We start from the raw sequence: 17736 nt of genomic DNA, 5'->3' as shown, positions 1-17736 counted from the left end.
GATTATCTGTCCAACCAGCCAACTAGTTGATTGGTTGGAATGAAAATCTGGCAAGGAATGAAGGCAAATGACAATCAGCAATTTGCTCCCAAATGCAGGAAAATGGACAAAAACTATTGTTTGAACAAATTGTTTAGATCAAACATATAACAAACTTGTCTGACTATTATTTTCATCTGTTTTCTGGCATTTAGGAGCAAAATTGCTGATCATCAGTTACTCCCATTCCTTACCAGATTTTCATTCCAACCAATCAACAAGTTGGCTGGTAGGTTGCAAGTTGGTCTAGTGTGTGGCCAGCTTTAGACCTAACTTGAATCTTTATTACAATTACTTATATGTGCAATATTTACTTCTGCCTCATGTTTAACTCACCTGATGTACAACTGCACCACTGCCTCAGCAGGACCTCACAATATCTTCCTCCCCCTGTGTGGTTCCCTTGTTTGCCCCCCCTCCCCTTCACTGATTATTAATATTCAAAGAAGTTATATGTTACTTCAGCTGTTATGGGATAATTTTTCCTACTGCAAAATTGTCTACTTACTAGTTTCAACTACAATCCAAAATAGTTACCCAATACGTTTGATTGATATCACTACTATGATCTTCATGGTGTATGTGGAAATCATATTTTATTGTAGCTTGATTTCGCTCATTGTAAACTCAAGCCGTTTTTTCTCCTATGCTAATTTTAACTGACAGCTGTTATTACGGTTTCAATTTTATTGCCTCGGAAATCTATAAAAATATATTTAAAAAAAAAATCATAAAATAGGAAAGTGGATGCTAAGTGTCTCACAATTTCAATAAGTAATAATTCCTGATTCAGTAACGATATACTAAATTGTAGATATACTGTAGATAACTAGATACTATATCTATAACAGGTGTGTGCATAAACACGATTCATGGAATTTGCACGTGATGGGTGCGCACGAAAAATGACTGCAATATTGCGGCTAATTGGTTCCCCTCTAACAATGGATTGGAATCGTATATATAATAGATGTATTTATACTTGTTTGTGAATTAATGGATTATTTTATGAATATTTATTTTATGTTTATTAAATATTGTTGTTTTATTTCCATATGTGTTTCTTGAAAGCATATAAGCACACCCTGAGGTAGAATTATTTATCTCAAAATAATTATTCCTGAAAAGTACACTTACATATTAAGTGAAAAGTGTTGTTTAATCACAAATTATTCATGTCTTTTAGAAAGGTTTCAAAATTTAAATTATATAACCTGTTCCAATTGTATTACGCAATCCAGTGTTTTACTCTACCCTTGTACAAATAATGCAGTTTGCCTTAATTTAAATATAGCTTCTAGAATTCGCTAATATTCTTAATCAGTATAATGTTACTTATAACTGAATAAGAGTAACTAAATTTAAAATATATATATATATATATATATATATAGCTAAACTGACTGTACAATCAACATGCGAGCCCTCCAGCTGTTGCAAAACTGCTCATCCCAGCATGCCCTGCCACAGTTTTAGCATGTTTTAATAGCAAACTGCGGCAGGGCATGCTGGGATATGTAGTTCCACAGCAGCTGGAGGGCCACACGCTGAATACACCTGGTATAGTAAAACACTATATTGAAACACCATATTGAATAATAGAAAACTCAGGTTAGATGGATAACACAACCTAGCCATTCCTAAGAGGGAATCAGTATTTAATGCCGGCGGTTGAATAGCCGCCGGATCAAATACCGACAGCGGAACCCCGACAGACCTAATTTCCGACTGGGGCTGGTAAGTAACCTAACCCTCCCCTCCCTAACCCTCCCTTAGTGGTGCCTAACATCCTCCCGTTAGTGCCTAGTGGTAAATAACCCTAACCTCCCCCTTTCCATAACCTAACCCTCCTGGGGGGTGCTTAACCATAAGTCCCCCCGGGCTCCCTAAACCTAACCACCACCCTCCCACAGCTAGACACTAAGACACCCGCCTTACCTTCGTTCGGTATGGCAGGTGTCAGTATTTTGTAGTGAGGCTAATGATAGGTGTCGGGATTTCAACGCCTATCTTTAGTCCCCTGTCGGGCTGTCAGTGTCGGGATATCGGCGGGCGGGATAGCATCCCCCTAAGAGACATGAATAAATTATGACTGAACAAAACATTTAATTTTATTCCATAGTCCTCTTCCCAGACATTGTTACTCATTCAAAAAAAATCATATTATTTATGTACTCTGGAATCAAAAATATTATTAAAAACACAATTGCCACTTCTAGTCACAATAATCACATTTTCACTGCTGGGACATTATGGTAAAAAATAGTTTGAATTACAATAAAATACAATAAAAATATACATTTTGGTGTTGATTCAGAACTGGGACCAAGCAAAAATGAGTAACTTTGCACCTGGACAAATAATGCTGCAATCAAGTGGAGTAAAATACATTTATTGTTGCATGAAGGTAAATACTGCCCACTTCTCCAAGTAGCCTATAAATACTAAACAGCTTTATTTTCAGAGTACAATTTAGAGTTCAGCTAGGACACACCCTTCCATCTCCAAATCTCTGCACGTGTGAAACCTGCCCCACCTCCTAAGCAATGTGGTTTTGATTTGCGCCAAACTCCGATCAGCCTCTTTATAAGTGGAAGACTAAAGATTCCCATTTAGAGAACTTGTTTCTGTTTGTACACTGTTTGATTAAGCAGCAAGTGTAGCCATATATATTGTAGTAAATAAAGGCAGTGGGTCAGAGAGATATTTGGAAGTATGCTGCAGTGAAAATGTTAGGAAAGCAAGATTACGTAAATGTTTCAAATCCATTGCCCAAAGAGCAGATAACACAACTTGCTTTGCTTTCACTGTGTGCAGAAACCAATGGGGACAGGTAGATAGGTGTTATTTTATCCATTAGAGGGGGTATGCATAGCCAGTAGCACCATTGATGCATAGACTAAACCAACTGCAGATGAAGAGCTGGCCACCTGCTGGCATCCACAGAATACTCATTCTCTGAAAACAAATATTTCTTCCTCAGAAAAGCCCAGATCTTCTAGGAACCTGCAATAAGTAAACAAAACAAGTGAGATGTTGATAATCTGTTACAATATCGCCCAAAAAAAAAATGCTATTTTAAAGTGTAATTAAATGAAATGGAAACAAATATATTGTATAAGGCTTTACAAACACTTAAATAGTATTTGTTTCTGCAAAAAAACACCAAAAAAATCTAAAACAACCTTTTGGTGTGTGTGTTTTATCCAATTAAGAACAAACAACAAATATGTCATAGGAGTCTATTCAAATAGCCTCTCCCAGTGAGGCCGTGCAGCTATATGTCGCACGCAGAGTATCTCTGGACTCTCACGTATTCTAGATTGCAGCCATATAGAGCTGCATACAAATATCCGTGAGTCCGGGTCAAGATTGAGCCGCGAGGGGGGCGGAATGAGTATCTCGTTGCAAGCATTTCCATTGCAACGGCACCTAGCCTCCCTCGCGGCTAACTGAATCCACGCATAGAGTATATCTCCCTCACAACAAAACACTCAGTTTGCCAATTTGAAACAGCATGGAAACCACAGCTGGCAAACAATGAGGTGTGATCCACCCAATACAGAATAGGTTACTTGGAAGCAATCCACTGCATTTTACATAGGGATTAATATTTATCAATTTTGTGCTTATAATACTCATCCTTCACTGTCAACAAGGACAAGGGTAAATGGACATTCACTGTCCCAAACAGGAAAGAGCCTGTGAACCTAAAAATGATTATCAAAACGATATGAATCTCGGCCGACGGCATGATATGTCGGTTGGCCGCACTCACTGAACGATATAGCGTACGCGCTTTATCGTTCTCGGCTGCAGTCAGCTGTATGCTGTCACCCGCTGTGTCGTCCCATCTGCCGAACAGTAAATGGGACAACCCCGATTTTGGCAGATGGGAGAGCGCGGGAGTGCGTACACACCAGACCATGTGTATGATATGTTGATCCATTCAGCTGGATCGGACGACATATCGTCTGTGTACCCACCCTAAGGATGTAGCTGTTAGTTTATCATAATGAAGCTCTGTCAATGTTCTAGCTTAAAGCTAAATACAAATCACATAAAGAATACAGTAGTTGTTTTTATTCCACAATTAGTCCAAAACTGCTGTACTGTATGTACATCCTGGCTGATAGAGGTCCTATTGTGAGATTCTGTTTGACCATTACTGTAAAAATGGAAGTTCTGTGATCTTAAACTATGAAATGTGTAAACGAGAATGGGCAGTTGCATCTAAATTGTTTGAACTAGAGTCCTACAAAAATCTAGATTAAAAACAAATAATGTATATACTTTCACCAACAACTGAGGTGCAAAGAATCTTTTCCAAATTTAGCAAAACTGGCTTTTATCGGACTTATGCTGCCCATCCACCAGGCGATTAAACCTAGCGATTAACCGTAATTATTGCTCAATCACTTGGTTATCGCCCGCAAATCGGGTAGTAAAATGTTAAAAACGACCAGCGATGCGCGCACCCTCTGGTCATTTTTAACATCAATCATCGCCCGAACATGACGGTCAACCTGACGACTGCTGTCAGGTTGCCATGTTCGGGGATGATTGATCTGCATAACTGAACGTCTGAACGTTCAGTGTATGTACTTCACCCCGCGGGAGACGACGGCGTCGTAATCGTGCCGTTGTCCACGCATCTAGTAGTGTATGGTACCTGTAAGCACAGCTGAATGTAAAGGAGGATTTTCTATTCTGAAACAAATTAAGAAATGTTTAAGGAATCAGATGACGCAAAGTACACTAAATAATCTGATGCTAATTTTACTATAGGGACCACATCCATTTTATTGTATGTGTATTATTGCTATGTTGTGCTATTTTAGTTAATAATCAATATATTACAGTTACTGTGTATTTATTTTAATAGAAGTGTTTGTATTTTAATAAATAGTATTCTTAGTAATGACTCCATCCTGCTGAATATGGCGCTCCACATTTTTCATAAAGTGTCTCACATTATGTCTTCTTTAGTAATATACAAATCTGCAGGGTTGTGTTTTTTTATTATTATTTTTATAACTGTGACTGTTGTATCTCACCTGCTTCAAACCAATGTGATAAAGTTTTGCCATGCCGAGTGACAGCAACGTATGGAAGTTAATGGCAGCACTTGGAGCTAGCAATTTAGAAGCTACAATAAAGTGCTGAAGGTAACATTTTGCTCAGCAGTTGCTATAAATGCACTAATCTGACAGCTACACAGATTTTCAGAAAGATCTGTATTTTAGAAGCAGGGAAGACTGACAAACTGAGTGTGACAGCTAGCGTGCCTATGCTATGACAAGAGACATTCCATTAAGTGGACAATACAAATATATATCTAAACAGCACTTCCAGACAAAGGTTTATAGGTATATGCTGTCATATGTTATGATATGACAGAGCTCATTGAGAAGAAAGTTTAAAGTTGGACACACACTATACGATGTGTGTACCCAGAGATGGCACAACGCTATGGAACGATATATTGCGCCGGCAGCACACGCTACACGATCCTTTTTACGGCCGCACAAGATATTGTTCCATGCTGCATTTAGCTGCATGGCATCACTCATTGCATTGTCCCATCAACTGTGCAGCACTGCAGAGGGGACGATGCAATGAACGACGGATGTGACAATTTGCACAATATATCGTTCCGATCCACGTCGGAACAAAATATCGTAAGATGGATCGCATACTTTGTACCCAGCTTAACTCTGACTAACATATCACCCACAACCGCTTCACCAATATCAATGTAACAACTACTATCTCAGCTTCAAATCACAATGATCAATATATTTATGATGTTATACTCACTGACATGTCTAATTTGCAAAATGATAAAATAATTTCCATCAACATTTTGCTGGTGGGCTGGTGCAACCATTACACATCTTGTTTTTTAAAGCTAATTAAACACTTTTTAAATAAATATTTTCTTAAAAAAGCCTACAAGTAATAAAAATACACTTTATATAAAAATACAAATCTGTATGATCTGGCACTCAACAATTGTTTTGGGAAAAAGGAAGCAAATCCTTAGTCAACATTAGAGATAATTGCAGAACTGCATAAAATTTAGATTTTGGTGGTGGTCCATACTTCCCTACTCCCGGGAAGTTGCGGTAGGTTCCTGATTTTTCTGGTAGCCTCCCGCACCCCCGTAAGAGTGGGTCGATCTCCCATATCCCGCCAACTTCTTAGTGAAGTATGTATGGAGGGGGCGGGGATAAAATTACGCGAAAACGAGCTTCTCCCAGGGAGGAAATGAAAAAAGTAGGTCAGTATGTGGTGGTCCCCAGCGTTCAGTAAACTAGAGTTCAAAATAATGGCATAGAGGCAAAAAAGAAATACTCTTGTGGGCACACTGATTAGTTTGGATATTTGTGTTAATTAAAATATAACTTTTCATATGTTTACTTAAATATAGAGCATTATAAACTGCAATTATACTTCAATGAAAGGAATTAGATAATAACTCATCTGGTAATCTTTATTAGCACCCTTGATGTACAACATATTCAGAAAAAATAGAACAGTACTAACTTCGTACTCATCAGAATATTTTAATAGGGTGTCCAAAGTTATGAACCAAACAAAAAATCCTTTTCAACTTTCATTGACTCCTCCCTTTGAGTTTCCTCTTTCCTCCATGTCCAGGGAGGTTCTCCACAGTTCCATGAGAAGCAATTTTCTTAATAACATTGCAAACTGTTGAAACAGAGATGCCAAGGTCTTTTGAGATGGTATTTTACCCTCATGAGGTCTTCAGAGTCGAATTAGGACTTTATGGGGCCCTAAGGCAAGGTACTGGTTTAAGGCTCCCAGTTAATCCATCAATACAAAAATATTTTAAGGGCATATTTATTACCAGGTTTTAGACCCGATAATTATAATGTGTTATTGCCCCTTGTCGCAGCAAGAAATTACGTACCACCCTAATTTATTTAAAATCACATCCGGGACAGAGGCTCTGATAGGATCCCAAACCCTGCAAAGTGTTAGAAGTGAAGTTAATGTGGCCTTTTCTCTGCGCTGAGGGAAAAAAATCCATCACTACCGCTAAGCCATCAATGTCGGCGAACTGTCGGATCTCTGCCATCGATGGCAAAACCATTAAACATCGGTGGCAATCCCTAATCCTAGGATATTCCCCCTCCCCCATTCGCAGCCGGACAGCTCCTTCCCGCTCACCCCACCTAATAGGCATGTGCAGGCTAGGTGATAACACCCCCCGCCCATGACATAGGCTAACCCCCTCCCTGTACGCATGCCTATGTCCCCCTCCTTCCTGCTCGTGGCCTGAACCCACTTACCCGCTTCGCAGTTGGACCCCCCATCCCTGACGGTCTTCTCCTGCTCGGCGGCAGTCGGGCCCCATATGCACCATCTGGTCGGGCCTGTTCTTGGTGATACTTTTTATGCTTATGCTAAAGACAGATTACTTGTCTTTACCACTGTGACAAAGTAACAAGGAATAAAGTGTCCTTTTGCTATCATTCAGTGTTTAATTCAAGCCATGTGAGCACTGACAATCACAGATACTTAATTCGTAATGTTTCAAATTTAAATCTAATCTGGATCTTTTTTTTTTCAAATTGATTTCAATTGCTCAAAAGGGTGCCAATTATGCCATTGCAATCATTAATTTGTTGTAGTGTGAAAAAGTAATATAGTGGTGCGCCCTTTATCCAGGGATCATAAGTGGATTATTAGCAGCTGACATAAAGGGATACTGCCAAAACCCCTTAAGAAAAGCAAATGGACAAGGAATAAATGTCTGCGCTTATAACCACTATAAAAAGTACTCCTTAAAAGCGGTTTTGACAATTTATTAGCAACATAGTAATAAGAATTTCAATAACAAAATAGAACTTTAGATTAGATATATGATGAGTCCTTTTGATAAAACCCCTGTGAGAGGGGAGAAACTAGTTAAAGGAACATCTTAGTATCTGCAGTACTGCTGGGATTCAATAAGGCCACCACATTGGACTATTCCATTCAGCCGCTGTATCCTATTTACAACCAGCATACCTACCTTGGTTTTGGCTGATAACTTGATAATTTGATAACTAAGTCATGCTCCTTCCTCACTATCTACCCCTCTGTGTTGCCCCTGTCTGTCTGCCCTTCCCCTTTAGAATGTAAGCTCTCATGAGCAGGGCCCTCATCCCTCATTTATTTCTCCTCCCCCTACTTATAGTATCATTTACTCCTAACTCCCCACAATGGCACCTAACACCTGGTGGCTCATGTCCTGCTGCTTGTGTTATGCAGCTATGTTTATAACCATGTCCTTGTCCTGCATTGTTTTGTATTACTATTAACTGTTTTTCTTGTGTACTCATTTATGTACTGTGTAAGGCACTGCGGAGCCTTTGTGGCGCCATATAAATAAAAGATAATAATAATAATAATAATTTGTTATATCGTTTCCACCTATTGCTTTTTCAAATTGTTATTGTTTTACCCTTAGCTGTCCTGTGTCAACAACAAGTATCTATAGATCAAAGTTGTTTCACTACATTCCCTTTTTTAGGAGATATTGTATAAGATGTACTCAAAATTTAAGAGTGCCAATAATGTTTACCATTACTGTATAATGCATTGGTGTTCTGATAGCAACGAGCCAAAATATGTGACAATATCTATACAATTTCAAAGAGAGGTGTGTAGTGAAACAACACTGGCGTAAATGGAGCATATGTTCTACTATCAGTCAGACAAAGGTTAGATTGACTAATTAAGAAAAGGTACAATCTCCAATTACCAGCTTCTAATCACAATAATAATAGATTTCAAATGATCAAACTTTTGTTCAGTGACCAACACTCACTTGGTCACTCTGAGCTATTATGCACTGGGCTTTGGAACATCAACATTTTTTTTGAAGATAACAAATAGTTAATTATACACAATGTTAATTTTTAAAGACTTGTCTGGTTTAATCCAATCAAAGAGATTTCAAGAACAACTTAAGGTGTGTACACACGATACGATATCTATGAACAATAACGTTCAACGATATATCGTTCATATCTTTCATTTTAATGCAGTGAACGACCAACGATGCGCGTTCCCGCATGAACGATAACGATATCTATGATCATCCGTACATTCAGGCCAATCTGGATGATATCGTCAACTTTGCCTGTTCAGAGATGTGGCAGGATGACTTCACTGAAAGATATCTTTCAAGTCGTTGGTGGTACAGATTGTTCTGTGTGTAACCAGCATTCTGCAAATTAAATTCTTATAAAGGCCCAAGTGCACATTCAAGACTGTCACTCATAAACTCATGATCTTTTTCAAAAGAGTATCATCCAGCCAGGCTTTGTAGTATCTAATGTGACTTTTACAGCCAATCTAGATATGATAACACATTAACGTTATGGCAATGGAAGATCATTTCAGATGCAATATTACATGTGTCATTTACCTTAACTACTGCAAAATACTGTAGAATGACAAACACATCATCCAAAGAGAGCGCATATCATTAATAATGTAAAGAATTTATTATGGCAAAATGCACATGATAAATTAAAAAGCTTAAATAAAAAACATATATGAAATATACATAGTCAAAAATTAGTACCCTCCGATGAAATTACAGTAAGTCCATAAAAATAAGTTTTCGATGAATTCCAGTCTGGTAACAAATCAGTCTTTATGGATAAATATTCCTCAGTAAATATCCTTGTGATGTAAACATAGGAGATAGTGAGCATCAATATCACCCCATTAACACTGCCTTAACTATTGCCAATGCAGGCTATAATATGTAACTCACACAAAAGAATTGAAGATATAAACCCAGACCATATAAGCAACATTTGCAAAACTTGAGGCATCCATTCTGTACGTGGAAAGGGCCAAAAGAACTCCAGTACTCCAGAAAAACGTATTAGGTTAAATTTCTGTAGACATACTTTTTACTGTTTCCTATAAGTTATTGATTTCTTCTTTGTACCTCGCATGAACTAAGCTAGATTCACACAGGGAATCTACAGACACAAATGTCCAAGAGATAAGCTCTTACATATTTACTCCTTGGTACGCACGCAGGTATTTATTATACCTAAATTTGGTTTTGAATATTATATTTAACATTCTACACCATTAGAATGCTCCTTTTAATGATAAAAATATATTGTAAAATAAAATATTGTATTACATTTTGAATGCTTTTTTTTTTGTAAATGTATGCTATGTGGGTATTAAGGGAAGATGTTGATATAATACTTGATTATACTGTTCTCAAATACCGAAGTCAGCACTGGCAGTTCAAGGTTGTTATTTCCAAATAACTGAAAGAGATTGGTTACCATGGTGAACAATGTAAACAATGTGCTAGTTTACCATGTGTCATGTTGTTACTGTAAGTGTTTACCTAGTGAGAACTTAGTCTCAGTTGCGAAGCGCTGCAAAATGATGATTCTAACAGTTGGCGTCAATTACCTTGTTCCTTGGTCAATAAAACCATTTGGACCACAGATGAAAGTTAGAACTTTGGAATCTTTTTTACTTCTTGTAATAGCCTCTGAGAGGAGGGGAGCACATATTTGTCCTTTATAACCATTCCATGAATCATTTGGCTCTGAAAGGATAAATTGAGCTTCAAACCTAAATAAAACAAGTGTCTGATTAGGTAGCATTACTATAAATACACAATACAGTAAAACATGACATTGCAAATGGTTTCTGACATGTTGGAGGGAATAGGTGGATTAATACAAATAATTACATATACAGTGGATGCCGGCACTTGGAGAATGGGTGGTTAATTAAAGAACTTATCAGAGCCCCAAGCATATGTGTGCCCACCAATCTTCTGCTATACAAGAGCTGTGACAATGAGCCATACTGTAGATCAATGTGGTAACAAGGAACCGTGCCATTTAGATCCAGGACTGCTGTGTACCAAATAACAAATTGTGCCTCCAAGACTCTCCTAGCTGTAAGACTGAGTCCACCTTAATTTCACCCAAAGTACCAGTTGTGACAGCTGGAGGTTTATGCATTTAACACCATATAATAATCTACAGTAAATAAAATAAATAATGGTAAAATATATAATCTAAGCATTAGTTATTTTGTCCTATGCTAAACTGAAAGCAGAGTAGTATAAGCCACATATGGCATTTTTTGCCAGTTGACATTATGCTAATCTACAGAGACATACAATACACTAATCTATGGAATACATAGGAGAGGGATGCAGTCATAATCCCGACTGCGGGTTTCATGAACCAAGGGATTAACAAATCAAACATTTTGTTGGGCAAGTACCAACCAAGGAAGCACTAAACCTTAGCAAATTATACAGTTTCACTCCTCTGGTCTCCTGTTGTGCTAATCCTTAGCATGAAGCAGTCCAGGTTCTTATGGGTCTTCAGCATTTCTAGATAAATCTCAATTCATACTTAAACCACATCTTTCATTACCTCACCTTCCCTTAACTCATCCTGTTCAAAATCCTGAAAAATATGGCTCACAGAATAATTAAAAAAAAGAAAGCAGGACAATGTGGTCTAGTTTTTCAAAATAAAATGTGTTATGTTTCCCCTGCAAAATTAGAATCATCAATAGGTCTTTAAGCATGTGGACCACAGAGCTGGTACCACTATAGCTGGACGGACACACAGAGAGGTTTCCCTGACATAGTAAATAACATATTACCCACAGGTTGTAAAACCCTAATAAATAGCAAATCTCAAACTATCTCTGGAACATCATTTTAATGGGTTGGGTATGGGATGCCTGGTGCTCGGGATCCCGGGGGTCAAAATCCCGACACCGGCATCCCGATGACATGTTTCACCCCCACATACATGTATAAACATGTCAGAGCATGCATGAATTTATCATCAAGGGCTAGGCTGGGAGGGGGAGGGTTAGGCTGTGGGTGTAAGGCTAGGCAGCGCAAAAGGTGGGTTAGGGGGAGGGTTAGAGCAGAGGTGGGCGATAAGCAGCCCCCCAGCTGTAGAAGAACAACACATCCCAGCATGCCCTGCCAAAGTTTTGCTATTTAGCTATGCTAAAACTATTGCAGGGCATGCTGGTATGTGTAGTTCAACAACAGCTGGAGGGCGTCTTATTTCCCACCCCTGGGTCAGAGTTAGGACACTTATCTACTTGTTTTTAGGGATTCGACAGGGTTAGGATACTGACAACTATCGGTACGTATCCTAACCCTTCACCTGAACCTAACCATCCTCCCTAGTGCCTCCTGCCTAGTGCCTAACCCCCCCCCCTTAGTGCCAAACCCTAACCCTCCCTGTCCCCCCAATACTTACCTTTAGGATGCTGGCGCTGGGATTCTGACAGGTGTCGCGATTCGGGTGCCAGCAGCGCCAGCATCCAATGTGCCGGGATTGTGACTACATCCTCTTTTACTCATGTCATATCATTAGCTATAGCATTGCAAATACAAGGATATGAAATTATCATTTATAGGTAAGTCCCGGATAAATTAACATAAAATATTACTATTAGATATGTTAGGGACCCATGTAATGGGGTTCATCTTGACGTGGTGGATGGGCAAACATTTTTGGTCAACAATCTACTAAGAACCTCACTTTTACTCCATGTTATTTGTATAGTTCTCCAGGATTATTTTGACTATCATTGTTTGGAATCGGTATGATATGCCAGCTGTCGGGATGCCTCCTGTCAGAATATCGACAGCGGCATCGTGATGGTTGGTAACCCGACTGGGGTCGGATAAGTATACTTACCCTCCCTCCCTAACCCTCACTTCTGGTAGCCTAACACTAACTCTCCCCACCCCGTTAGTTCCTGAACCTGTCCCCCTCTTTCGTGCCTAAACCTAACCTCCCCCCCTTAGTGCCTAACCCTAACCTCCTCCCCACCAAAACCTAAGGCTAACCCCGCTAACTGCTCTAACCCTGCTCTCCCCCCCGCTGCTAAGAGGATGGGCGCCCCTGACTTACCAAGTTCGGGCATCCGTCCGTCTGTGTTCTGGTGTCGGGATTAAGATAGGTGTCGGCATTTTGACGCCTTTCTTAGCTCCCTTGTATGGATATCAGAGTCGGCATTTAGACCGGCGGCCGCTGCTGACTACATCCCCAGTGTTCTTAATGCTTAGAATGTGCACCTGCATTTTTTTTCTCCTGCATTATTTTGGAAGTCCCCATCTCCTCCAAGTCCTGGGGAGGGCGATCAAATCGAGATTGGAGATCCAGAAAGATGGGGATAGATGGCAGATGAGCTAACTGGATGAGAAAAAGTATTGTAGTGCGCCCAAGACTAAAATTATCTATGATCTTGACCTGTGGGAAATTGCGGTCAGCACTAATGCTTTCCATATATATATATATATATATATATATATATATATATATATATATATATATCACAAAAAAATCATGTACATAAAGCATAAACTATACTGCATATACTTGAATCCAGGACCTCATATAAACATATAAAACAATATATTGTATATAGCCACTATACTTACAAAAAAGTTAACTTGCAATTCGCAATAATACATCAGTCACACAAACAGCACTTAAAAATAATTGCAGAGGATATGTATTCACTTGTCACTGCGAGTACGATCGATAAAGTAAAGACTGACAAAGCTTCTAGGATGTATTTCCCAATGTTAGGAGAAATGTCCATATAAGATGTTCAGCTTGTGTCCTCAATCAATATCCAACTAGAAACCATAAGTGGATGGAGCCAATTTATGGAATTGCTTGCGTGTCAACTGGAGACTAAGGTAGTGCTTTGATGATACTTCAGTTTGACGTGAAAGCAGCCTGCTTGTGTTTGTGAGACATAGCAATGTGGTAACAGGAACAGGCACCAGACTTCGTAAAGTGTATAGAGAAGAGCAGATGCAAATTAATTAAGTGAATTCAAGGGGTTTCCTGTTTCAATATTAGATCTGCAACAATTTTTTTTGCGGCGAGATTAGGGTTTAAGACTGGTATAGATGACAGGTGCAGTTTAGAAGGACAAAATTAACTTTAGTACATACTATGGTGTTGACCAGAAACCCGCCGTACAGATACCAATGGTTTCCAAACCCTTGAATCTCGACTGCTTAGTAAATCTTGCACTAAATCAGAAAGCAGTATTCACTCAACCAAAAAATACTATTTAAAAGTTGAGAACTTACCATAATAGATTTTGATTCAGAAGCTCCCTTTTAGTTGTTATAATTTTAATCAATTGACTGGTAGGGCAGAATGATATACAGTCAGGTCCATAAATATTGGGACATTGACAGAATTTTCAGATTTTGGCCTCTATTCACCACCACAATGGTTCTGAAATGAAACAAACAAGATGTGCTTTAACTGCAGACTTTCAGATTTAATTTGAGGGTAATTACATCCAAATCGGGTGAACGGTGTGGGAATTACAACAGTTTCAATATGTGCCTCCCACTTTTTAAGGGGCCAAAAGTAATGGGACTATCAACTCAAAAGCTATTTCATGGACAGGTGTGGGCTATTCCCTCGTTATTTCATTATCAATTAAGCAGGTAAAAGGTCTGAAGTTGATTCTAGGTGTGACATTTGCATTTGGAATCAGTTGCTGTCAACTCTCAATATGAGATCCAAAGAGCTGTCACTATCAGTGAAGCAAGCCATCATTAGGCTGAAAATCAAAACAAAGCCATCAGAGAGATAGCAAAAACATTAGGTGTGGCCAAATCAACCGTTTGGAACATTCTTAAAAAGAAAGAACGCACCGGAGAGCTCAGCAACACCAAAAGACCCGGAAGACCACGGAAAACAACTGTGGTGGATGACAAAATAATTATTTCCCTGATGAAGAAAAACCCCTTCACAACAGTTGGCCAAATCAAGAACACTCTCCAGGAGGTAGATGTATATGTGTCAAAGTCAACAATCAAGAGAAGACTTCACAAGAGTGAATATAGAGGGTTCACCACAAGATGTAAACCATTGGTGAGCCACAAAAACAGGAAGCCCAGATTAGAGTTTGCCAAACAACATATAAAAAAGCCATTACAGTTCTGGAACAACATCCTATGGACAGATGAGACAAAGATCAACTTGTATCAGAGTGATGGGAAGAGAAGGAAAGGAACTGCTCATGATCCAAAACATACCACCTCATCAGTGAAGCATGGTGGTGGTAGTGTCATGGCGTGGGCATGTATGGCTACCAATGGAACTGGTTCCCTTGTATTTATTGATGATGTGACTGCTGACGAATGAATTCTGAAATGTTTCGGGCAATATTATATGCTCATATTCAGTCAAATGCTTCAGAACTCATTGGACGGTGCTTCACAGTGCAGATGGACAATGACCCGAAGCATACTGCAAAAGCAACCAAAGAGTTTTTTAAGGCTAAAAAGTGGAATGTTATGCAATGGCCAAGTCAATCCCCTGACCTGAATCCGATTGAGCATGCATTTCACTTGATGGAGACAAAACTGAAGGGAAAATGCCCCAAGAACAAGCAGGAACTGAAGACATTTGCAGTAGAGGCCTGGCAGAGCATCACCAGGGATGAAACCCATCGTCTGGTGATGTCTATGCGTTCCAGGATTTGCAACAAAGTATTAAAAAGTGAAAGTTAGATTTAGGATTGTTTAGTTTGTTCCATTACTTTTTGCCCCTTAAAAAGTGGGAGGCACATATAGAAACCGTTGTAATTCCTACACCGTTCACCTGATTTGGATGTAATTACCCTCAAATTAAATCTGAAAGTCTGCAGTTAAAGCACATCTTGTTTGTTTCATTTCAAAGTCATTGTGGTGGTGAATAGAGGCCAAAATATGAAAATTCTGTCAATGTCCCAATATTTATGGACCTGACTGTATAAGACACACTAAAAAATATATACCAAAAATATAAATTTAATAAAAGATATTACATTTATACATTGAATATTATCACAACAGCAACAATTCATAAGGTAGCTAGCCCTTTAAAAAAAAAAAAAAAAACCACACTGCTATAAATAAGAAACACATGTATATAAAATATATACAGAAAAATCATTTATAATAATATCCTTCCACTCCCGGATTGCACAGAGAATTTCAATGAAATAATTTGTGGAACCACAAGTCCCAGAATATAAAATGTAATTAGCACAGTCTCGGACCTTAGAATGATGGAAAGTCACTTAGATGCCAGAGACTCCGGCTGATAACAATCCCACGTCCGGTACCTGTGCAGAAGTAAAAATCACAGTCTTGGATAGTTCAATTAAGGGATAAAACTTGAATTACCAGTAGCTCTAAACACAGTAGCTCCGAATGATTTGACCGATTCCAAATCCGACATATGAAGGGTGGCCATCCTGTGTGCAGCGCTTAGCTGCCCCTCACCACCGCAGTTTCTCCTATCCCATACAGATGAATGGTGATCGCTGTGGACAGGCTGGTAACTGGCACCAGAATAGTTGGGATATAAACAGCTAATGAGATAATAAATTCCAGAGAGGAATCAGACCTCTGGACATGTTTCACCCCCACATACATGTAGAAACATGTCAGAGCATGCAGGAATTTATCATCAAGAGTTAGGCTGGGAGGGGGAGGGTTAGGCTGTGGGGAGGGGGAGGGGGTTAGGCTGTGGGTGGGGGGTTAGGATAGGCTGCGCAAAAGGTGGGTTAGGGGGAGGGCTAGAGCAGGGGTGGGCAATAATAAAGGCATTGTGAAGCAGGGGGCGGAGCCACGATTCCGCGATTCAGCACAAATCGTGTCATCGTGCCAACCCGCTGCGGATTTTTTTTAGTAGTAGTCCGGGGGGCAGGCGGCAGCCGGGAGGCTTGCCTGCCTTTTCGGGAGGCTCCTTACCAAATCGGGAGGGTGGGCAAGCTTGCACTTACCTACTTGTTTTTCGGGATTCTGACTGTCGGTATTGTGAATATCGGCTTCCCGGCCACCGAGATCCTGTACCCAACCTCATTCCACCCTACCATTCAATTTATTTAGATTAGTGAAGTCTCCTACTTCGTTTTTTGGTTTTTCACAATTGGTTTAAGTGTTCACATTTTACCCAGAATCGAGCTGCTATAAAATATTATTATACATTTTTACTGTTACATACACTTATTAAAATTAGCATTTTTTATTAGTGCCAATGAAACTTAATTGTAATAAATGTAACAATTAATTAGTTAATTTACTGTATATTTCCATTAAAAATATTACCTATTCTCTCCATCACCCATCTCTCTACACTCTTTCTTCATCCACTTAATTTTCCTTTCCATGAATACAGACATCTCCCAGGGCCATCCAGAGCTCCAAAGGGTCCTGGTACTGGGGATGCTCGTGGTCAAATCCAGAAGGCGTGGCTATGCCCCCTCCTCAAGCAGCTGTAACTAAATAGTATGCGTGCTTCGCGGGGAGGGGTAGACCAGGAGCCCATCTGTAACAATTCTTCTCTCTGCCCACTAGGGCTGTGGCCGCGACTGTATAGCAGCGCAGCAGCAGCGGCACATAGGGCAGTGTAAGAGGGGAGACTGCTTCTGCTCAGCAGCAGAAGTCTCCTCTCTCTGACTGCCAAACCTGATATCTCTATCACTGTGATAACTCAACAACTAAAGGTGGGTACACACACCTGACAGATATATCTGCAGATGATGGTTGTTCGTACACACTGAACAACCATCATCTGTGTCTGCCCGCAGGTCCCGGCGGCCAGGGGGCATGTCGGAGGA

General features: G+C 39.6%; 1 protein-coding gene across 3 annotated transcripts in view; it reads right to left on the bottom strand.

Moving 5' to 3' along the window:
- Window positions 1-2415: 2415 nt before the first annotated feature.
- Window positions 2416-17736, bottom strand: part of CYB5R4 (cytochrome b5 reductase 4) — a 217597-nt gene continuing 202276 nt past the window's right edge. For 2 of the 3 annotated variants that reach the window (XM_088470543.1, XM_088470545.1), the window contains 2 exons: window positions 10507-10671; window positions 2416-3045 (listed from right to left, as the gene is read on the bottom strand). In XM_088470543.1, the coding sequence (XP_088326669.1) occupies window positions 2991-3045; window positions 10507-10671 (220 nt within the window). In that variant the 3' untranslated portion in view covers window positions 2416-2990. Of the gene's footprint in view, window positions 3046-10506; window positions 10672-17736 lie in introns of those variants that run through there. The other variant, XM_088470555.1, reaches the window with a different exon arrangement.

This window comes from Taudactylus pleione, unplaced genomic scaffold (genome assembly GCF_031769625.1).
Source record: "Taudactylus pleione unplaced genomic scaffold, aTauple2 ptg000015l, whole genome shotgun sequence".
Classification (NCBI taxonomy): Eukaryota; Metazoa; Chordata; class Amphibia; order Anura; family Myobatrachidae; genus Taudactylus; species Taudactylus pleione.
This window is presented reverse-complemented; position numbering and strand designations above follow the sequence as displayed.